The sequence below is a fragment of the Crinia signifera genome, chromosome 6, assembly GCF_055691185.1.
Source record: "Crinia signifera chromosome 6, ASM5569118v1, whole genome shotgun sequence".
Lineage (NCBI taxonomy): Eukaryota > Metazoa > Chordata > Amphibia > Anura > Myobatrachidae > Crinia > Crinia signifera.
The window spans coordinates 255,511,958-255,535,886 of NC_139222.1; the positions used below are offsets into that span (position 1 = coordinate 255,511,958).

The 23,929-nt window shown below is 44.6% G+C and overlaps 1 protein-coding gene across 1 annotated transcript in view; it reads right to left on the reverse strand.

Annotated features, from left to right (window-relative positions):
* Positions 1 to 23,929, reverse strand: part of LOC146009228 (alpha-2-macroglobulin-like) — a 193,172-nt gene that overhangs the window by 111,476 nt on the left and 57,767 nt on the right. Inside the window, exons 7-9 of the mRNA XM_083149390.1 lie at positions 16,029 to 16,113; positions 7,935 to 8,076; positions 5,713 to 5,824 (exon numbers count right to left, since the gene is read on the reverse strand). Coding sequence (XP_083005516.1) covers positions 5,713 to 5,824; positions 7,935 to 8,076; positions 16,029 to 16,113 — 339 coding nt within the window. The remainder of the gene's footprint in view (positions 1 to 5,712; positions 5,825 to 7,934; positions 8,077 to 16,028; positions 16,114 to 23,929) is intronic.

Here is a 23,929-nt window from a genome sequence, read left to right on the forward strand (position 1 = left end):
TGTGGGAGGAAACCGGAGTAAACCCACGCAAGCACGGGGAGAATATACAAACTCCGCACAGTTAGAGCCATGGTGGGGATCGAACCCATGACCTCAGCACTGTGAGTCAGTAATGCTAACCATTACACCATCCGTGCTGCCCCACCAGGACAAGCTACTTCTGCCTACTACAGCCGTCATGGAACCTGCTCATGAGACCTCACATCACAAGGCCCAGTTTAAACTGCTGGAAGATGTGAGCAGCATGTTCCCACCCGTTGCTCAAGATTTGTTGCCGGAAGAGGCTGACTGCATAGTGAAATATGCCGGGAAGAGATAATGTTGGAAAGAGGAATGGGACTTTCTGACTGTATGCACACAAATGTGTGTGGGACTACTGATGTGGGACTTTTATTAACTCCACACATATCTGTCAATGTTGTCCCCACTGTCGCTAACCCTTCTGAACCATATGATGCATCTCAGGTAGTATGTAACCATTCTGAACATTGCAATGTTGTGATTTTTTTTGTGAAGCTCCTGGGATGATCTGTGATAGTGCCGTATTTGCTGTGGAGATGGAGGTAGGAGAGGGTGAGTTAGAGACAGGTATAGTGGGTAATCCTTGCCAGTTTGTGGGGTTAAATGAATGCCCTAATCTAGTTGGGAATGAGACACCCTCACTCACCAATGGTAGGAGTGCTGCTGGTGATGTCATTCATGTTGCTGTGCTAGAAGTTAACCTTGTTCTTCCAGTGATGTCTGGTTGTGACATGGGGCCAGGGGACGCTAACTGCACAAATGGGACAGACCTGAGTTGGTTGCAGGCAGAGCATGCACCTGCCAATAAGTTAATGGTGACAACATGCTCAGATAACCCCATTCTTGCTCAGAGAAAATGGGATCCAAATATAGAGGTTTTGCCACTGTCCAGTGGTAAGCCAGCAGGATGGGTCCCATATGTTGTGGAAGATGCACAGGCTAATTTGTAGGTAGTGCAGGATGCCTCCCCAGGTTATGATATTGATGTTAATGTTGATAATGTGATTTCTTGCGCTACTGTGAGAAATGTGGTACCAGGTATAACCAGTGACCTGGTGGGTCCTGTGTGCACTGCAGACCTGTCAGATAGGGGAGGGTCTGTATGGGCCGCTGTAGTCACTACTCGCTCCCAAAATAGGTAGAGAGTGTTTAATACTGCAGCTTCCCCACAGACCCCCCTCCTTCTTCTTGTCAGGACACAGACACACAGCAGGAGGCCCCTGCACACCCTGAGGGCTCAATAGAAAGTGGATCTTTCAAAGCTGAATTGATAATGGATCCCTCTCTGGCGAGTCTCAGGGCTGCAGCAGCAGCTCAGGAGTCAGATGGCTCCCAGGGTACTCCCAGGCTGGACTGGGAGAATGGTTGTTTGTATAGAGAGTATGAAGTCCACAACACCCCACCAGGGAAAGTTACAGAACGTCAGCTGGTCATACCCCAAAGGTATAGGGAGGATCTGCTTAAGGTAGCTCATAAAATTCCCCTCTCTGGACACCTTGCGGTTAAAAAGACCGGGGCTCGCCTGCATAAGTTCCACTGGCCAGGTATGATGAAAGAGGTGGACCGGTACTGTCGGACCTGCCATACCTGTCAGATAGTGGGGAAGCCTGGGGATGTGGGCAAGCCCCCCTCATTTCCTTCCCCGTGGTATCAGAACCCTTTGAGCGGGTGGCTGTAGATATTGTAGGGACCCTTGCAGTGCCCAGTAGCTCCAGAACAGAGTACATTTCAATAGGGGTAGATTACGCCACCCGTTACCCCGAAGCTGTGGCCCTTTTATCTATTAGGGCCCTTGTCCCCATATTCTACCGGGTATGGTTCCCCAAGGAGATATTGATGAACACAGGAACCCAGCAGGGGTCCCCTCCAAACACGGAGAGATTCCGTGACCAAACCACCGTCACGGAGGCTGCAAGCCTGCAAATGCCAGGTGAGCCACCTCCCACTGCGGCTGCCCCATACCTGGGAATTGTGAAAGATACCCATGGGTATAGTGAGAGGGTTTCTTCAGTAATAGATTCAGTGGCTAGTAGTGAAGGTGCTGAAGGGTTGGAGGGCCCACGGAGCACAGATAAACTCAGCTCCATTAACCTCTGAAAGGCTGGACTTGGATGTTTCCAAGACAGGGGACAATGACCTGTTGGTTTTCCCCCATGCAGAAACCTGCCCCCCTTCACAATTCACAAACACAAAGGCTTTGAGGGAATGTACCTTCCCCCCCAGTGAAAGGGAGGGGGGTCAATCAGCTCAGGCAAGAGAGCAGGACAAGCTCTGGGAAGGTAACAGGATTACCTGTCCCACTGTATGTAGTGCTGAGGTAAACACAGGAAAGGCCATAGCCAATATGATTTGTATCATATTAATTGTTGTTCACCACATGTCATGTACAGGTAATTTACAACACCTGATAGCATTGTCCCACAGTCCTCTTACGGCTGCCCAAGCCAAACAGAGGCTATGGAATGCATACACCTCAGGGGAATGCCCATGTGGGGTGTGGCAGAAGAGGTTGGTTCTGACTCCAGGATGGCAAACGGAACTGCCGGCGGCAGGTGAGAATCTATGCCCAGGAGTCCAACGCACAGCTGGGGTGGGCTGTGTCCTCGCCAGTAAGGATGGCACAATACACCTTCCACTGTATCAGTGTGACTTGGGCAGGGACACCTGTTCACCTGCAGCTTGCTGTCTCCTGGAAGAGGAGCTGGAATCAGGCCCCTGGCCCGCCCTAGCCATGGCTGAGGTGTCAGGTGGAATCCTGACAGATGCCAATTATCGGAATGTGTTAGTAGGAATGCAGCAGCATCAGTGGTCAGACCCCCTGCACCCCTACCAAACCTGCTTCGCAGGGAGACCAGGGAACATGCACCTAAGCACCCACCGGTAGACTCAGGTCACCGAACACCCCTGGGGGTGTTACAGATAATCAGGTGGGAGGTGAGTGAGATGCGGAGCCTAGGGGTGATACAAGAATCCTGTAGTTCGGGGACCCCGCCCATAGCGCTGGTCCTAACCTGGAAACTGCAGCAGTCTGTCGGGCAGGTGTCAGGGCTCGTCATGGGAGACTGTGGCTGGTTTGGCCACTGCTCCCATGCTGATCTTTAAAGGGGGAGGTGTCATGATTAAGCGCCATTCTGATGCCGGAATGGGCCTAACTGTACCTACGGATTCAGTATGAAATCCCGGCGGTCGGGATCCCGGCGTTCAAAATCCCGACGCCGGGATCCCGACCGCCGTGATTTTAACTGCATCCCGTACCTACAATGTTATTGATAAGTGACCTGCATGTATCCTGTAATTTTATGAAGAAATTGTGGGTAAAAAGGTTATTCCAACAACCCCTGCCCAGCTGTTTGAAAACTGAACAGGAAAGCAGAGGTTATCTCCTTCCCCCCTGCATCTATAAAACTTGTACTGAGTTCCAGGATCTAAGGCATAGAGATCTGGCAAATGTCTTCCAAGACCAGAAGAGATGTCAGGAAAGCAATTCCCTTATAACTCTAGAATGATACCTTTTTTGAGATAAGAATTAGGAGGCACCCCAGGGGGGTGGTTGATGGCTAATTGCTCAGCTTCAAAAGGGAAGTCAATTAGCCAGCCCCTGGGTATATCCTAAGGAAACCCCGTGACAGGGAGATTCTTGAGGTGGGGGCTGTGATTGTGTGTGTTTTGCAAATCTTAAAAGTGTGTGTCTCACAAGACATGTTGTTCATTTTCCTTGGAATGGGATGAGTCCGATACCTGTCTCTGAAATGATCCAGTATCCAGAGAGATTTCCACTCCAACCCTGTTTCATGCTGTGTGTCCTTGAATCGGTTTGTTTCTTTATCCACATATTGTTTTATTTTTAAACTGTTTTTACGTGTGACTTACCTATTAATCATATCTTGTAACTTATGTTTTCTGTAATATACTGTAAGCCTTGTAGTGTTTTCACTTAAATTAAACCGTCATAATTTAGTTCTGGTGTCTGCTGTTTTACAGGCCAAGCCTCTGACGAATTCGCCAGAGCGCTACTGTGTAACTCAAAATTTGGTGTGTCGGCAGAATCAAAGCTGTCGTGGACTACAGTAAGTCCAAAAAGCGTACTTTGATTGGTGAAATACGCACATGCTTGGGGTACTCAGTAAAAGTGTCACGTGGCCGGGATTCTCAGATTGCTGTATCTAGGGAATCGCCGCCTAGGAGCGTGACAAACCAAAACACACCATTACATATTACACCCTCACATGTCCCCTAGTAACACACCACTCGGTCGCATATCCCTTAGATACCTGTAATACCCGTGCAATGCCCGCTCCTTTCTGAGTCCTAGCCTCTAAAATCTTTGTAAAGTGGGATGGGTGGGTGGGATCTGCTGCCTGGCCATGCTCTGTGGAGGAATGCTGCCTCCTCTGCTGGCTCTGGCCTTTAACCCCCTCCCGGCCGGGCTCCCCCCTGCTCCCCCTGACTGGCTGGCCAGCGTGCCAGGTGCCAGGTGTGAAAAGAGGGTCAGGCATACCTGCCTGCCCCCCTAGCTACCCGCCGTTTGGACCTCCGTCCGCCACAGCCCCGCTCCCCCTATGCCGCTCCGGGCGCCATCTTTGGCTGCCTGCACTCCCTTAAGGGTGCGAGGGCTGTGTGCTATGTCCCTCGTGTAACCTCACTCTCAACCCCCAACCGAAATCATGCTCCTAGACAGTACGTGGGATTGAATCATTGGCCACAGTTTTTTTAGACATCTAAATACATATTACAGGGTAGGGACAGAGAACGGTGAGCAAGGCAAGCTACCCGTCAATGACCTTCATTGATTTATGATGTGGGGGCGTGCCCCCTGCCTACGCTGTAGGCACTTGGCTATGCCCCCCCTGTGAGCCAGCCCCTGCAGATCACCCCCTGCCTGGCGCACAGCCGGACGGCCTGCCGTCGACAGCTAGAGCTTGGCGTGCGACCCGACCAAGGGTGAATCTGCAAACCTCAGCTGGCTCCTCCTGTCCCGATGCCTTGCGCACCGCTTCTTCCCGCCACTGAGGCCCCCCTTGACCTGCCTGGGCCTATAACCCCCCACCCTGCAATATGCCCTTAGCTTATGTCTCCAGCGCCTCCTGCAGTGCATTGTTGAACAGGTCTATACCAACCTCTGACAAGTACACCCCATCGCCCCCGTATAAACCAACCGTCTTCTGGTTTATATCCGGGTGCCGTATGAGATTCCAATAGTCTGGGAAATTTTATTATCAGACTTTAGAAAATGCCAAGTCATGCTCTAGTAATGTGGTTCAATCCTAATTTATGAACATTTATCAGATCACAAAGTAACTTCCTCAACAGTAATGAAATGTGTCAGGGGAAATAAAGATTTGGGGGCCGATTTTTCACCATCTGCCCTCTCTTGTGATTACATCGGCCCAAACCGCAATGCGATAATTCATTACATTACACAGCTACTGCATATCAATGGTCACATGCAGGTAGAGAGCTTGTCAGAGAGCTCTGTCTCTGTGATGCCACTCCACACTTTTTGGGGTATTCACAAAAATACCCCCTGTAGTGACTGAGAATGCGCTGCCGCTATTGTCGCTTTTTAAAAAATATTGGCAAAATTCTATAATGTATAACTTCCACTACAAATATAAACTGCAGATACTGTAGGTTGGTCAATTTACACATATGTACCTTTATGCAACATCATGTTCCCTCAGTAACTCTTACCTGTACCATCTTCTGTCAGTGAAGCTGAAATCTGTAAATATTCTAAACTTTCCTTCGAAAGTTTAAAAAAACTAAGGTCAATCTCCTTGACCAGACATCCTTTACTGTTAGCCTACAAAAGATAAGATACAAAGTATGAATAATATAAATGCGTGATAAGGTTAAGGGCCAGATGTATCAAGCTTCAAAAACTGATACAATGGAGAGTGATAAACAGCCAGCCAATCAGCTCCTACCTGTCATGTTATAGGCTGGGTTTGAAAAATGACAGGTAGGAGCTGATTGGCTGGTTGTTTATCACTCTCCACTTTATCACTTTTTGAAGCTTGATACATGTGGTCCTAAGTGAAGAAGCCAAAAATTCTGTATGCAGAGTTGATTTCCAAAGAATAGATGTTCAGAAACTTACACCGCTTTTACACTGCCCAAAATATCCAGGCTATTGCTTACGGACGTGCAGCAATCCAAGATATTGTGCAGTGCGCTTGCTATGCTCAGGGCCGCTGAGAAGTATGCTGGGCCCCGGTTTATTTAGGGGTGGCCTAATCATGGTAGGCGTCGCCACCTCCCACGATTAGGCCATACCCCCAAAATGTTTAGAGGGGATGATGAAACACTCTAAAGTCGAGGCGGGAGTGTTATTGTCCCCTCCACCTCAGCAGCAGCAGAAGTACACCTACAGCATCTGACAGCAGGCTCAGCATGAGCTCTTACGCTGTCAGTGAGACAGTGAGATCTATGTCCACTGAAACCCATGAAATACTGTGTCAACCTTGCCACTGATGACCACTTTCTGTTGACCTTTTGCGTGCGTCGATCTTCGGTTGATGACGATCTAAACACTGTCAACCATTTTTAGGCATCTAATTAGAAGCATTTGACCATTAGTGGTCGAACATGTAATTGTTGATCTAGACATCGTTGACCGAATACACCCCCAGAATACACTGTCAGTAGTAATTAAGAATAAATGACTACTGTGCTCCACTGTCATCCCAGCACCCAGGAGAACAAATACCTGATGACAAAACATCTATTATACTGTATACCAGGGGTGTCAAACACAAGGTCCACGGGAAAAATCCGGCCCGCCAGACCTCTTCATGTGGCCCACGCAGCCGCCAGCCTTCACCTTTTATTCTCGATTTTTTTTTTTAAACAAGAAAGCCGCCTCTTCAGCGCATGCGCGGCAGCCTACAAGCCAGAGAACGTCTGCCCTCTAGCGCAGTGCCGCCGGTCGTCAACCCCTCCTCCGCTCCCACCTGCTGTATAGGAGCCAGAGAGAGGAAAGAGCAAGTCCGTCGTGGTGAATGGTGCTGCTGCTGCTGTGCGCTCCAGGTCACTTACTGCTGAGTGTGCACTGCACAGTGACAGGGAGCACGCTGCCCCCCACTCCTGGATAGATAGTGCAAAGAGCGCTACTCACAGGAGGGAGGGGGAAATGCGCCTGTGTGAGAGCGCAGCTGTGTCCTTGGTGGTGGAGCAGCTCAGACTGGAGTGGACGCATCCGAGCGGGAAAGTGTCAAACTCTCTGCCTATGTGTGTGTGTGTGCACTGGCACATTGCAGCCCATCATTAATTGCTGCGTCCCATGATAATAAGCAGGACATATGCCCTAAGACTGAGTGCTGCCCCCCTGTGCAGGCAGCGTGTGCCCTAATGCACTGCAGTTCACAGCAATAGCAGGAGGGAAATGCTACTGCTGAGTTACAGTGGTATTATTTGGGACATACTTGTATGAAGGACACTATTATGATAATAAAGAGTTAACACACAGTCCTACAGATACAACCGGCCCTTTGAGGGTGACCAAACTGCTGATGCGGCCCCCGATGAATTTGAGTTTGACACCCCTGCTGTATACTGTATTATATTATCATAATCATAATAATATGGAGCACATCACATTGTTCGTCACAAAAATGAATGTGCAGCCCTGTGTGTTTTGTTTTCTACATCGCATCTAGTACAAAAAGCACGCTGCTGTAGCACATTGCTTCCTGTATTGGTACCTTTAGATCAGGCATGGGGAACATTCAGCCCTCCAGCAGATGTTGAACTACATATCCCAGCATGCCCTGCAACAGTTTTAGCATGCCCAAAAAAGCAAAACTGTAGCAGGGCATCCTGGGATGTGTAGTTCAACAACAGCTGGTGTGCCGAAGGTTCCTCATTTCTGCTTTAGATCATTCTGCACTAATCCTCAAATAGGCATTTCTAACCTTAGCATCCTGGATTTTTATGCATTTCTTTGAGTGGTCATGATCTTCTCCACTGCTGCTGTCAGGTTGCCATATACGCCAAGTACTGATAGGACAGATCGTGAGATTAACAGAGCCATGTACTGGTTTTCCATAGGTGTAACTAGAAAGTGGAGAGGTGAGATAAACATGGTGATTCTATCACATAATCTATACAATCTATCACTATACCATACTTCCCAACTATGCCAATTTTCACGGGACTATTTTTGTGACTGTCCCGCATCTCGCTTCCCATGCTTTGGCATGTATGGAAAGAAATTCTGCAAAGTGAGAATGAATTACAAAATAGAAATGCTAATACTATAGTTTATTTTTATCAATCAACAAAAGGCAAAGTGGATGAACAGAAAATAAATCTAAATCAAATCAAAATTGATACTTGATTTGAAGGCAAAGGATCATCACACCAAATATTGGTTTTGTTTAGATGTCTGTTCATTCACTTTGCAGTTTGTTAATTAATAAAAATTAACTATTAAGGCCCCCCTACTCTAGGGACTTTATTCTGGTTTGTTCAGTCCTAATAGACATTTCTGTGCATGTGCATATGCTGGGTATGAATGGGCACCACCAGCATGGGTGGGGGGCCTGGGTTGGCGGCCAGGGGACGCGCCCATGGGAACGCCCAGCATTTCATGGGTGTTCCCATGAAAAGCTGGGCGTTCCCATGGAAATAAAGCAGTGACACGGCTGCCGGGAGTGGTCAGCTGACCGGATGTCAGCTGCCTGCCCTGTTTCCGTACAGGAAACATGCACCAGATAATGCACCAGATAGTGTATTAGTTTTGCGTGCTGCTTCCAAATAAATTAATGGGGGTAACACCAAAGTACCAGATCCTGCGCTGTAACATTAAGTACTGCACTCTACTGTAGTCTCAGTGCAGAAGCTAGCACTGCGGCCGACACAGTCACTGGCGGCATCCAGCAACTCAGGGACACCAAAAAGGTCAAGCCAACAAATCAAAACCCTTTCCCAGTGGGGCCATGTCCCCTCCCATAGAGACCACTCTTTTTTTTGCCAGGGCATGCCTTTAGCACGCCTATTGCTTCCAGTTGCTGCACAGGGTGTCAGTGAGGAAAGTGATGTCTCTTATACACTACAATTTATATACTGATGCTAGAGGAGGTGCCCATTCAAACACCCAAAATTCAAAGAAATCGGAATAGACAGGCTAAAAAACCTCAAAAAGGAGAGAAATATTAATCAGGAGGATTGAAGGGAGAAAAACAATTCAGATTTTTTGGAGCAAGGGAGAAAACCATATTCACATGCTCCAAGAGATCGATATTAACCTGCCCCCCACACACCTGGTAGATGGAATAGAGTAGAGAGTAGAAACCCACATCGTAACATCCAGCAGACACCTAACAGGAGGAATAGAGGGGAAGATAGAAGAGAACCGTACCAAATGAGAAATAGATTTGAGGTCCTCAGGAATGAGAACATCAATCTAAGACCCCAAAAATCTTTTTTATACAGGGACACACCACCCCCAAGAAGAGAATAAATAGAACAAATAGGAAAACGCATAGGGGCAAGAGAGGAGGTAAAATCCATTCCCAAAAAAACGGTGTCGAGTTTGAAGAATACAAACATAGAAACACAAGTGGTAGAAAACTCAGATATAGGAAAAATATTCAGTCTGAGTGATAGGATGTGGGACCAATGTTAGACAGCACTTACATAGACAGCCATTACATCGACACCATTAGTTCGACAGCTCAATAGGTCGACATGCTTTTAGGTCGACATACCATTAGGTCGACATGTCATTAGGTCGACAGCTCATTAGGTCGACAGCTCATTAGGTCGACATGTTTTTAGGTCGACACTGCCATTAGGTCGACAGTGTCTATGTCGACATGGTTTTTTCACTGTTTTTTGGCCAAAATGTCGACACAGTCGACATGGACACAGTTTGAAGTGAACCGCAGCCCCTCGCATCGCTCGCTTCGCTCGCGATGCTTCGGGCACGGTGCCTCGCTGCGCTCGGCACACTATTTTATTCTCCCTCCACGCCCTAGTGGATAGTAGGGCATGAAATACCGCCTGTCGGCACATGTCGGCTCAAAAAACAGTGAAAAAAACCATGTCGAACTTTTGACTGTTGACATAGACACTGTCGACCTAATGGCAGTGTCGACCTAAAAACATGTCGACCTAATGAGCTGTCGACCTAATGAGCTGTCGGCCTAATGACATGTCGACCTAATGGTATGTCGACCTAAAAGCATGTCGACCTATTGAGTCTATGTAAGTGCTGTCTAACAATAGTCCGGATACCGAGTGATATACCCCTCACAGAAGAAAAAAAAACATTTTCGCCCCTACGGCTAAAGCTAACCCTTTTGAACTATTTGTAGACTTACAAAAATTCATTAGAAAAATCAGTATAAAAAATTCTTTCTCTCAAAAGAAAAAGAAAATGATAAAATGGTAGTGAAAAAACACAATGGAAGAGATTAGTGTGAAAAATAACACATCCCTCCGTAGAAAATCAAAATTCTATCATCAACATGGGAGCATAGATTGTTTCAACTTCATTGTGTCCAAAGAGTTACAAAAGGTAATCAAATGTTTCTATAACCAAGCGCAGGGCACTAATTATAGTCCCAGCTGCCGCTTAAAAGTGATACTCAACCCTTAGAATAAACAAACAATTAGTCAAAACCAGGTAAGCGGCGCTTTATGGACTATAACTCAAGTATCAAGTTTGTATAATAATTTTTTTATTTATTTTTATAATTTTTTTTAAAAAATAATAAATGTAATACACAATACCACCGGCCGGCAGAAGAAATATATATCACAAACTGTGTACACAGAATTTCTTAAAACACATTACTTCTTTAAAAATTCTAAACCTTTCTCCTATAACCTGCAAGGTTAGAATATATTAGCTAGTGAGGCCATTGTAGTCACCCAGCTGGGCTTTCAGAGGCTTGTTATTCCTAAGTGAGGCTTATGAGTAATATACTCAGTACTCTAGTACAATGTCCTGAAAGTTGGGGAAAAAACTCTCAAATTCACCCAATCAAGCAGTTAATTCGGTTAGTAAGCAAGTTAGTCAGTCACACCTTTTTAATTTGGTTAGTCTCAACCAGGCAATTTGTAATCAGACTGCGGTAGCTCACTCATTCAGCCAAAAATGCATGGATCATAATTTGCTCAATACTTAGGCTCCCTTGGATGCAGGTAGAAGGATGCGAATTTGTAATCCACTAGGGGTGAGATAGGGCTGGCCTGGAGCGGGTCCCCGGCTGCTGGTCTTCCTGATTGCGCAGCCCTCTCAAGGACTCCCTGCTCCGGCGTTGGTCTCCCCGGCTCTCGTGGTAGGAAATGACGGTGATGGTGATGACGCGTTTCCCCGCCTTCTCTACGTCAGCGGCCAATCTGATGAGTTGAGACTAACCAAATTAAAAAGGTGTGACTGACTAACTTGCTTACTAACCGAATTAACTGCTTGATTGGGTGAATTTGAGAGTTTTTTTCCCCAACTATCAGGACATTGTACTAGAGTACTGAGTATATTACTCATAAGCCTCACTTAGGAATAACAAGCCACTGAAAGCCCAGCTGGGTGACTACAATGGCCTCACTAGCTAAAATATTCTAACCTTGCAGGTTATAGGAGAAAGGTTTAGAATTTTTAAAGAAGTAATGTGTTTTAAGAAATTCTGTGTACACAGTTCGTTATATATATTCCTTCTGCCGGCCAGTGGTATTGTGTATTAAATTTATTCTTTTTTTTAAAAAATTATAAAAATAAATAAAAAAATTATTATACAAACTTGATACTTGAGTTATAGTCCATAAAGCGCCGCTTACCTGGTTTTGACTAATAGCTACAAAAGGTGGTAACCTCTAAGAAAAATAATCTAAGTAAAAAAGAATGGAAGGCAATTGAACATCTTCAGCAAAATGATAAAATTATAATCAAACCTGCTGATAAAGGGGGAGGGGTAGTCATCATGAACAAAGTGGACTACATTATAGAAATAGAAAGGCAGTTGGGTGATTCCACTACGTACAAAAAATTAAGAAGTGATTCCACAACCACAGTAATTAAAAATCTGCAAACTCTTAGTTCAAAAGCCATGGAAAAGGGCATATTGTCAAAAGAGTAGTATGATTTTATTAATATTTCTAACCCCTCCACCCCCACAATCTATGTACTTCCAAAAGTACACAAGCACTTGACCAAACCTCCAGGACGGCCCATAATCACAGGGACTGGGAGTATTACATCTAATCTCTCAGCCCTGGTTGATTTTTATCTGCAACCACTGGTATCAAAAACATGATCATTTTTAAAAGATACAGGAGATGTTTTAAGGAAATTAGATCCAGTGATGTTGGACAAAAATTGTTTTTTAGCAAGTGCAGATGTTAGTTCTCTGTACACGATTATTGAGTGGGAAAAAGGTCAAGAAGCGATCAGATTTTTCTTAAATGGGAGTGATTACTCTATGGAAATGCAGGACTTCCTAATAGAAGCCATTTCATTCATTTTAACAAACAACTATTTTTATTTTAATGGAAGTTATTTCTTACAAATTAAAGGAACCGCCATGGGTACCAGGTTTGCCCCCAGTTACGCCAACCTGTTCATGGCCTTTTGGGAAACACGTATGGTGGATGACAGGTTGGTGGAGGGGGCGGACCTGGTATTATGGTGGCGGTTCATAGATGATGTCTTTTTTATATGGAGGGGTGAAGAAAACATTTTAAAAGAATTTTGTGATGTTTTAAATAGGAATGATTTTAATATTACATTAACTTTCAACATAAGCATAACAGAACTTGTATTTTTTGGACCTTAATATTTATATAGATACAGGAAAAATACATACAAAAACCAGGAAGGCCACCGATTCCAATTCTTATATTCAAACGAATAGCGAACACCATCAAAGGTGGCTAAACAATATTCCTTTCGGACAATACATGCGTCTGAAACGTAATTGCTCAAAGGATGAAGTTTTAGAAGAGCAAATTATGGAAATGGATAGTCATTTTGCAAAGAAAGGGTACACAGAACAAGCCCTGAGAGAGTCTAGGATGAAAGTAGAACAAATAAATAGAATTGATCTTCTTAAACAAAAAAATAAGAAAGAGACAAGTATGGATTCAAGTACAACAGAATGGGCCTTCTTCACACAATATGGATCCCACCACAAAAAGTGGAAACCATTGTGAAGAAGAACTGGAGAATCCGATTGGATGATCCGATTTTAGGAAAAGCAATGCCTAAAGCTCCTAGATTCATATACAGAAGGGCTCCCTCACTTAAAAATCTTTTAGTAAAGAGTGCCCTTACAGAAAAAACAGGGGTAGTAACTGTAATCAAGGTTTCCATCGATACGGTTCCTGCCTCATGTGTAAGACAACGAGCAAAAAAGCATATGAGAAAAAGACCACATCTTTCGAGGTGAATGGTGTTGAACACAAGATCAATCAGTTCATCACGTCATTCAAGAAATGTTATATTACCTCCTAGAATGTGAATGTAACATGCTATACATAGGTAAAACTACTAGGAATTTAAAACTTAGGTCCGCGGAGCATGTATACAATATTCAAAAGGGTCTTTGACACATGCCCTCTCTGAACATTTTGCAAAACATCATCAGACATGTGAGGGATCCATAAAAAGATATTTGGGGATCCAACAAATTATTGCAAATTGGAAAAACAGAGATGTGGAAATAAGATTGGCTAAAAGCGAAATGAAATGGATTTTTATGTTGAATATGCTTTTACCCAATGGTCATAACTCAGATTTCGAACTCAAATGGTTTTTAGATGATTAATATGTAGTTTTAACAGTATATTTTTAACATTATATTTTTAACATTAAAAAAGTTAAAATTCTTGTATTCATTAATTGTTGTTTCTTTTCTTCCTTGCATACCCATATAATTGTTGAAAGAGTGGATCCTGGGGAGTGGCGTTCCCGGTAATCAGGAATGGACTTTGCCAGAATACAAAGTACGTCATAGAGCGAGTGAGGAGCAGTCATTCCCTAGTAATATCCCCAGTAAAAGAGGATGAAGGGCTTGCCCATAGATTTGCCCATAAGCAATATGGCGGAATTGAATCGTGATTTTGAGAAAAATCCGTATACATTGATTAACATCAACTAAAAATATTTGCCGCCAACAAATAAAGCTTACAAGCTCTAAGAAATAAAGGGTGATAAAGAAAATACAGCAAAAAAATGAAATTCAAGCCAGGTCCGCAAAAACTGGAAGCAGAAGTGCGCGAACGGCCTGTGGAACGCACCCGGAAGTGCAAGGTGGAACGCACGGCACTTCCGGACCGCGAACAGAGCGGCACCTTGATTGGTCTCCTACCCAGGAACTGGGTTTAAAAGGAGATCGAGGGAACAACTTGTACATTCAGCTTGAAGGAGACAGGAGGTACTCCGAAACGCATTGCTGCTACAACATTTGCCTCTGCATTACTGAACTTTGGAGCACCTTGGCACATTGTCACTTTTCCACTGGACGCACTTTGTTGTGAATGCACCTGCACTTTATCCATTGGGGACATCACATCTGAAGCTCACTGCGGTGGTGCCGCAGTCTTTTGTCTAAAAGCCTAGCCCACCGCAGTGCTCTCACATGGTGAGATAACTCATATGTTTTTTCATTGATGTTCACCCAGAATTGAGTGCTTTTCCACAAGTATTGCATCCATGCAAGTTATTGTCATCATTGACTGTTATTTTACTGTTCTTCTGCTAAAATAAATACTTTAAAAAAATTGTTTGAAAAACCATCCTTTGAGAGGGTTGCGCCACACCACATCATTCTTTGCTTGTACTTTGTCCATTGGGGGACGGTGTACCTCTTTCCTTTATGCTGTGGTGGGCAGCAGCCTTTTAATTTATTGCGCTCTCTCGTCCACAAAATTAGTTTTTTTTCCAAAAGAGGTGCCCATACCAAAAACATCTCCTGCACGCTAGCGCTGCATACAAAGATGAAGTACCATGGCCACATTGCTTGACTGAAGATTACTTGGACTGGCTGTTAGAACTCCTCTGTTGGGTTAAGGAAATCTGTATCCAAACACACAGACCCCGGGCCTGGGATATTTTGTAAAATAGGCCATAGCCACATGTGATGAGGTCACACCTAATGTCAACCTGTGTGGAGCTATATATATGTCCGTATATGAGGCTAACACTGTGTAAATGCCTCTGGGACTACTGTCTAGGTAATGTATGAACAGTGCAATTATCAATTCAGTGCAATTCAGCAATCTCCTAGCTGGATGATAAATGCACACATAGGCAAACGCAGGGGGTTTCTGGTTGCCTGGAAACCCCCCTCCTCCTGGCAAGTATCTTGAAATTATGACAACAATAGCACTGGTATACAATATGATCAATAGAGCTGCCACCACAACATGCAGTATAAGGGACAGAGCAGAGCTGCTGCACATGCCTAGTGTACCAGCTTCTCCTACCACAATTACTGTATGTGTGGATCTGAGCCCTCAAACATCGCAATGGACCAGAGAGCAGCTGCCAGGAGAAAGAGACAGGAGCCTTACCATGAAGTGGATGATTGTCAGCTTAGAAAGTGCAGTACTGGTTCTATTATGTTTTGTGTATTTATTATATGTTTAACCTTTTCCTGAAAACTTATATTATTTAAATATTTAATACAGCCTATACTATAGACCTGTACTGTTAAATATTAACACTGTATTCCATACAGTACTCCCGTACTTACTCCAATGTGCTGCAGATTGGGAGATTTTGGATTACATGTGGAAACCCCTGTCTAAAAATTCTGTGTTTGCCACTGGGGCAGATAGTCAATCTGCCATGAGCTTGGCTCTCAACATCTGAAATGTCCCTCAGTCCTGTCATGTGTAGTAAATGCTGTGTGTACAGAGATCATCTGCCTATCTGCATGTTAAAAGCATCACGCCATCAAAGTAATTGTTTATATGGGAGCTATAATTGTCTAGTGTGTATTCAAGAAATGTCATGTTTTCAGGATTGTCATGTTATAGAAATACTGGTCTTTATACAGTACCTGCCACATGCCTCTAGGTGTAAGGATTTATTTTTCACTGATATAGTGGATGGTACGTTCAGATTGAGTTCAAACCTCTTCAGTACTGAAAGAAATAGAAACAGAATATACAGTTAGATACTGTAGGAAATGATGGCCTCTGAATGACTATAGAGATACAAATAATATTAGGAAAAATGGTGAGTTTTCCTTATGTTTCATACCTACCAACTTTGGATGAGCCGGAGGCGTGACGTAGTTGCTGCGCGCCGTAGGCCTATACTTGCGGCTCTCCCGCGAGGCCACGCCCCTATTTTGACGCTATGGGGGCATGACCCAGAGGCTCTGTGAGCCTCTAGCCATGCCCCCAGCCCCCTGGCTGCGGGGGTTAGACGCTGTGCGCATGTGCACAGCATTTATTCCCCGCTGCTTAGCAGCCGACAGGGGGGACTCCCAACAGCCCCCCCTCACCGCGGGACACTGCCGGCCGCGGGAGGGACAGCGGGACAGGTCCTGATAATCGGGACTGTCCCGCTGAAATCAGAACTGTTGGGAGGTATGATGTTGTAACAAATCAATAGGATATAGGAGGTTTGATATCAGAACACATTTCACTAAGGAAATCCTGTGACCAGAAAACACTTTTAACTGAACAGGGAACAAAGCCATTTGGATGTAATGTAGCTGACACTGGCAATGAACACTGCAGTGTTATCCACTCAGTTGTCTACCATATGGTATCTATTTTGACATAAAGGGGGAAATTTACTAAGAATACGAATACAAATAATTGTATTCGTATTCTTGCTACGAATGAATACGACTGCATACCTCCTATGCAAAGTCGTGTTCCGGAGGGGGATTTACAAAGCAGTCTAATACGACTGCTTTGTAACCCTCCGATGTCGTATTAATTCGTATTAGCTGGCGGTATATACGGCCGCTAATACGAATTCCTACAGGCAGTCTGCACGGATCAGTCAGATCCGTGCAGGCTGCAAGGTGAAAAAAAAAATAGAAATAAAAATAAATTAAAAAAACGGCGTGGGGTCCCCCCCCACAGCTGTAACCAGCACCAGGCTGAAAGAGCCGGGGCCAGTAATTAAAAATCAGGGAACCTGACAAATAGGGGTTCCCCAATTTTTAACAACCAGCCCCAGGCTCCAGGTCCGGGGCTGGTTCCCAAAATACGGGGGACAAAATGAGTAGGGGTCCCCCGTATTTTAAGAACCAGCCCCAGGCCAAACCAGCCAGCAGGGTAATGTCACAGCCGGGGGACACTTATTATATAAGGTCCCGCATCCAAAACATTCATCCCTACTGACCAGTCAGCCTGGCCAGGGGCCCTGGTGGAGTGGGGACCCCCCCCAATAAAGGGGTCCCCCCCCTCCAGGACTTACCTGACCCGGCTGAAGCCTGGTGCTGTCCCCGATGGCCCTGTGCGGTGGCCACCGGGCTGATTGAGTGTAAAAAAATAGATGAAAAACTATTGTTTAAAACTGTGGAACTATGAGTCCCAGCAAGCCTCCCCCGCAAGCTGGGACTTGGAGAACCATAAGTCCCAGCCTGCGGGGCATTAAAGGGCCCTGTGCTGCCCTAGTTAGGGTTTCTCAAGTTGAATCCACCATTTTGTATGGATGCTATATGATTTATTGAGTTCTTATGTATTTGTTATCCTTTGCTGCCATCTACTGGCCAATGTTATATTTACCTCTGTAAGTTAATGTAATTACCATATGTATGTGTCATGTGACCACTCCTGTTCTGTAAGCTCACTTCCAGTTCCTGTGTCAGCCTCATGTGTAGCAGACATGATTTCCTGAGCTGCAGAAAGGATTTTGCTTTGACCTCTATGTATCATCCCTCAAGGTATATCTGTGCATCATCTCAAGGTACAGCAATAAAATACCTAAAGCATTACCATTGTATCCTCCTCACTGGATCCTTACATGCAACTGGTGTTGCTAGGGGAATTTAATATAGCGAGTTCACTATCTTCCACTGTTTGCATAAGGGTTGCCACTCACAACTATCAGAGACTTCCTTCACGTGCATCTGTGGCAGAATAGTCAAAGCAAACCTAAGTCTACAGCATCTGCATGTATACACATAGTCTGCAAGCAAGTTTAGACCTGGCCACCATCTTATGAGAACACATGGCCACAAGTGCTTCCTAACTCAGCTCTCCACCTGTATGTTAAACACAGTTCTACCTTCAAGAGGCAGTTCTAAGCTAGTTATAACATGTCCACAAAAGGTTCTGTGGATTCCTCTGTGGCTGCACAAAAGCAAGTCCATCATGCCTTTGATAACTCAGATGTACAGGAAGCAGAGTTCAAGCTTACTGAAGGACAAGATGTACGCCCTAAACGTGCATTCAAACCTACACAAAAGATTAGAGAGACTTTTGAGACAACCAGAGATGAATTTAAGGACAATTTAGATGATTTATGGGAAAGAGTGGAATGCCACATAGCAGCTCTTCCACGCTTTAACAATGATGCAACAGAGTTAACCGCGGTTTTGAATCGCTTATCTACCGCCTATGATCGCTACCAGAGACTGTCCTCAAAATACATCACATTTCTGGGTAATTCTGATTTTGATGATGCCTCAGCAGAGCTAGCTGAGATAGAGACTCTACTCCAAAGAAATAATGCTTCAGTTCAAGATGCCAAAAATAAAGCAGAATTCCGCATCGCACACTTACAAGAAGTTAGGTCACATCGATCAACTTCAACCAAGCTTACATCCTCATCTGCCAGATCGTCTCATTCCAGAAGGTCAGCTTTACATGAGAAGCTAATAGAAATCCGTGCAGATGCAGAAGAAGCTAGTGTAAGAAGTTCTTTTGCTAAGAAGGAAGCAGAGGTAAGAGAAAAAATGGCACGGATGAAGGCTGAGGCAAAGATCCTCCAAATGGAAAAGGAAGAAGCAGCTGCCTTAGCCAAACTGAAAGTCCTTGAACAAGCATTAGGCCAAGGTACTGATCTGAACCACTACATCCCAGGAGAAGTAGAAAACCCAGCAGACCGCACTACTGATTATGTGCTAAAGCAACTAACACCTATACCTCCTGCTTACCATGAAGATTCAGCTCTCAAAACAGAAGCTTCTAAGTTGCGCATACCGATGCCACCCCCAATCTTCAATGCAGACATACCGACACAGCAACAGGTGATGCCACCTACCAATGACAAGGTAATTTCCAGCTACAAGCTAGCAGATTCCCCAGTAACTAAACCACAGCTTAATCCTTATGCTACATCATTTTGGCCTGACATATCTCAGCCTTATACGCCAGAGAACTTACATACCCCAGCGGCACCACAAGTTCATCCAGCAACAAGGAATGAGAGAACAGACATGTCTGACCTTGCCAGATATATGATACGCAGGGAGCTTATAAACACCAGTCTCTCAAAGTTTGATGACTCTGCTGAGAACTATAGAGCCTGGAAATCGACCTTTGAAGCTGTAATCCATGATCTTAACTTCACCGCCAAGGAAGAACTTGACCTGCTTGTCAACTGGTTAGGCCCAGAATCTGCAGAACGCATCAAGACATTAAGAGCAGTTCATACCGGCCACTCAGAGGAAGGTCTTGCTGCAGCATGGGAGAGACTTGAACAGACTTATGGCAGTTCTGAAGCTATAGAAAGTGCCTTATTCAAAAGACTTCAAGCCTTCCCAAAGATAACTAGCAAAGACAACCACAAGCTCCAGGATCTAAGCGACCTATTAAAAGAATTAGAACTAGCCAAGTTAGATCCTCGTCTGACAGGACTGAGTTACCTTGACACTGCTCATGGCGTGAATCCAGTGGTGTCCAAACTACCTTACGGCATGCAGGAAAAATGGGCAGACCAGGGTTCCAGGTACAAAAGAGAACACAAAGTGTCCTTTCCCCCTTTCTCTTACTTTTCCAGATTCATCAGTGACCAAGCTCGTAAGAAGAATGACCCCAGCTTTGACTTCAATGAACCTACTCCAGCAGCTTCATCATCATCCTCAAGGTATGATAACACTGCTACCAAACATAGAGATTTAAGGAGAACAGTATCTGTCAGAAAGACTAACGTCCCACTTACTGCGCCCTCATACACCAAGCAAGATGCTCCTGCTCTTAAACAAAGGGACTCCAGTCGTGTGTGCCCTATCCACAAAAGGCCTCATCCACTAAAGGAATGTCGTGGGCTTAGGGCTAAGACTTTGCAAGAGCGCAGAGATACTTTAAGAGAGCTTGGAGTGTGTTACAAGTGTTGTGCCTCTTCAGACCACATTGCAAAAGACTGTAAAGCTACCGTCGAGTGCACCGAATGCAATAGCGATAGACATGTTACAGCCATGCATCCCACTCTACCTCCAGAGAACACACAACTTTCAACAGCGCCTAACCCCGTTGCAAAACATGGCGGGGAGCTACAACCTCAGGACTCAGCTACACCCACAGTTTCCTCATCATGCATGGAAGTATGTGGGGAAGAGAACAATCCCAAATGCTGTGCTAAGGTTTGTCTGGTCAAGGTCTACCCAGAAGGGCAATCTGAGAAAGCAACCAGAATGTACGCCATTATAGATGAACAAAGCAACAGGTCTTTAGCAAAACCTAAATTCTTTGAGATCTTCGGTATAAAGGGACAAGCAATGCCGTATTCCATTGACACCTGCTCCGGTCATACAGAGACTTTCGGCAGAAGGGCCACTGGCTATGTTATCTCCTCAATCAAGGGGAATACCCACATACCCTTACCAACATTAATTGAATGTGACCAGATACCTGATGAAAGAGAAGAAATTCCTACTCCAGAAGCTGCACTTCATCATCCTCACCTAAAACACCTTGCTAAAGAAATTCCTCCGATGGACATGAATGCTGACATTCTTCTACTACTGGGAAGAGACATTCTGAGGGCCCATAAGGTACGCCAATATTGCAATGGTCCAGATGACGCCCCATATGCACAAAGACTCGATTTAGGCTGGGTAATTGTGGGCGATGTGTGCCTGGGCAAGAGCCATAAACCTTCTCAAGTTAACTCTTTTAAAACTTATGTGTTCAAAAACGGTCGCACAACTCACTTCAAGCCATGCTCACATCACTATGAAGTGAGAGAAAAGTTCTCTGACCTCATCCAGGTGCCAGAAGTAATTCCTACACCTTATGACGACTTAGGAAGATCAGTGTTTTGCACAACGCAAGATGACAACAGAATAGCCTTGTCCATAGAAGACAAAGAGTTTATTAAGATAATGCACAGCGGATTCTGCAAGGATGAATCTAACCACTGGGTTGCACCTTTACCTTTTCGGAATGTTAGAACACGACTGCCAAACAACCGAGAACAGGCTTTATCCAGATTCATGTCATTGCAACGTACATTAAAAAGCAAGCCTGAAATGAAAGATCACTTTGTGACCTTTATGAATAAGATACTTCAAAATGATCATGCAGAGCTAGCTCCACCCTTGCAAGAGCATGAAGAATGCTGGTATCTTCCCTCCTTCGGAGTGTATCACCCACGTAAACCCAAGCAAATCAGGGTGGTATTCGATTCAAGTGCCAAGCATTGTGGCGTATCTCTAAATGACGTTCTCCTCACTGGTCCGAACCTAACCAACAATCTGGTAGGAGTGCTTATGAGATTCAGAAAAGAGCCAGTTGCCATTACCGCAGACATTGAACAAATGTTCTATTGTTTTATTGTACGACAAGACCACAGGAATTACCTTAGGTTTCTATGGCACCGAGACAATGATACCAGCCAGGAAATGGTTGAATACCGCATGAAGGTGCATGTGTTTGGCAACAGTCCTTCACCCGCAGTCGCTACATATGGTCTACATAGGACTGCCTCTGATGGCGAATCAGAGTTTGGAAAAGATGCCCGACACTTCATTGAAAGAGACTTCTACGTGGACGACGCACTCAAATCTTTACCTACAGCAGAAGAAGCTATAGATCTGCTTAAAAGAACACAAGGTATGCTTTCTAAGGCTCATCTAAGGTTACATAAAATTGCTTCCAATAGTGCTGCTGTCATGAAAGCTTTTCAACCCAGCGATTATGCCACAGAATTTAGAGACTTGGATCTCGACCAAGGCAATCCACCAGTACAGAGAAGTCTGGGTTTGCAGTGGGACTTGTTGCATGATTCCTTCGGCTTTCAAGTAAGTTGTGCAGATAAGCCATTTACCAAGCGGGGAGTCCTCTCAGTGGTGAACAGCCTATATGATCCACTGGGATTTGTAGCACCCTTAACTGTACAAGGTAAATTTCTGTTAAGACAGCTCTCAGAGTCTATTGAGGACTGGGATGCTCCACTGCCTACAGACAAACAGCGAAGCTGGGAGTCTTGGAAGGAATATGTACAAGCCTTAGATGGGATTCATGTACAACAATGTTACACTCCAACGTCTCTTGCCACAAGTCAGAGAAAGGAAATCCACATATTCTCAGATGCATCTACTGAAGCCATAGCAGCTGTCGCCGATTTGAAGGTAATAGACTCTTGTAATGAAACTCATGTTGGATTTCTATTTGGGAAGGCTAAGTTAGCTCCTAGGCCTGAACATACCATTCCTAGGCTCGAACTTTGTGCAACTGTACTGGCTGTAGAGATTGCAGACTTTATACAGCGAGAGTTGGATATTCACATAGATGATGTTCAGTTCTACACATATAGCAAGGTCGTTCTGGTTTATATAAGCAACCAGAAGAAACGCTTCTATGTTTATGTCAGTAACCACATTGAAAGGATCAGAAAATCCTCTAAACCTGAACAATGGCACTATGTTCCAACCCATCTCAATCCTGCAGATTGTGCCACCAGACCAGCGTCTTATAGTGCCACTAAAAATTCTTCTTGGTTGACGGGCCCAGAGTTCTTGCAGAACCAGCCTGAAGAAACTTCCCTACAAGATGTCTTCAGTCTCCAAGACCCTGACATCGAGCCAGAGATTCGTCCTGAAATAAGTAACCTTATTACAAGATCCAAAGAAACATTTGGTTTGGGCTGCCATCGCTTTGAATGCTTCTCCAGATGGCTAAATCTTGTACACGCCATCGCAAGGCTCACCCATGAGACTCTAACCACATGTTTGGCTGAAGTGACTGCTATCGTCAATTCAAGACCTCTTGTTCCTGTATCCACGGATCCAGAGACCCCTGTTATTCTCACTCCAGCAACTTTTCTCACTCAAAAACTTGGAACTGTTCCTAGTCCACCTGAAAACCTTTCATATCAGAAGAGGTGGAAACATGTTCAACATCTCGCCTACTGTTTCTGGAGCAGATGGAAAAGGGAATACCTTACTCTTCTTCAAGAACTTTGTTTAATTTGTTTCATCACTTGATACATGCTTGAGAGACTTGTCCATTGGACTACTCCATATACATTCCAGTATTGTTGTGTTTTGCATTCTTGTATTTTGTCTTTCAGGTCAGAACCATCGTTGATTATCTCATGGACATTAATCCATAATGTCAAATGGTAAAGTGAAATCCTAGGATTTCAGACGGGGAGTGTGCTGCCCTAGTTAGGGTTTCTCAAGTTGAATCCACCATTTTGTATGGATGCTATATGATTTATTGAGTTCTTATGTATTTGTTATCCTTTGCTGCCATCTACTGGCCAATGTTATATTTACCTCTGTAAGTTAATGTAATTACCATATGTATGTGTCATGTGACCACTCCTGTTCTGTAAGCTCACTTCCAGTTCCTGTGTCAGCCTCATGTGTAGCAGACATGTTTTCCTGAGCTGCAGAAAGGATTTTGCTTTGACCTCTATGTATCATCCCTCAAGGTATATCTGTGCATCATCTCAAGGTACAGCAATAAAATACCTAAAGCATTACCATTGTATCCTCCTCACTGGAACCTTACATGCAACTGGTGTTGCTAGGGGAATTTAATATAG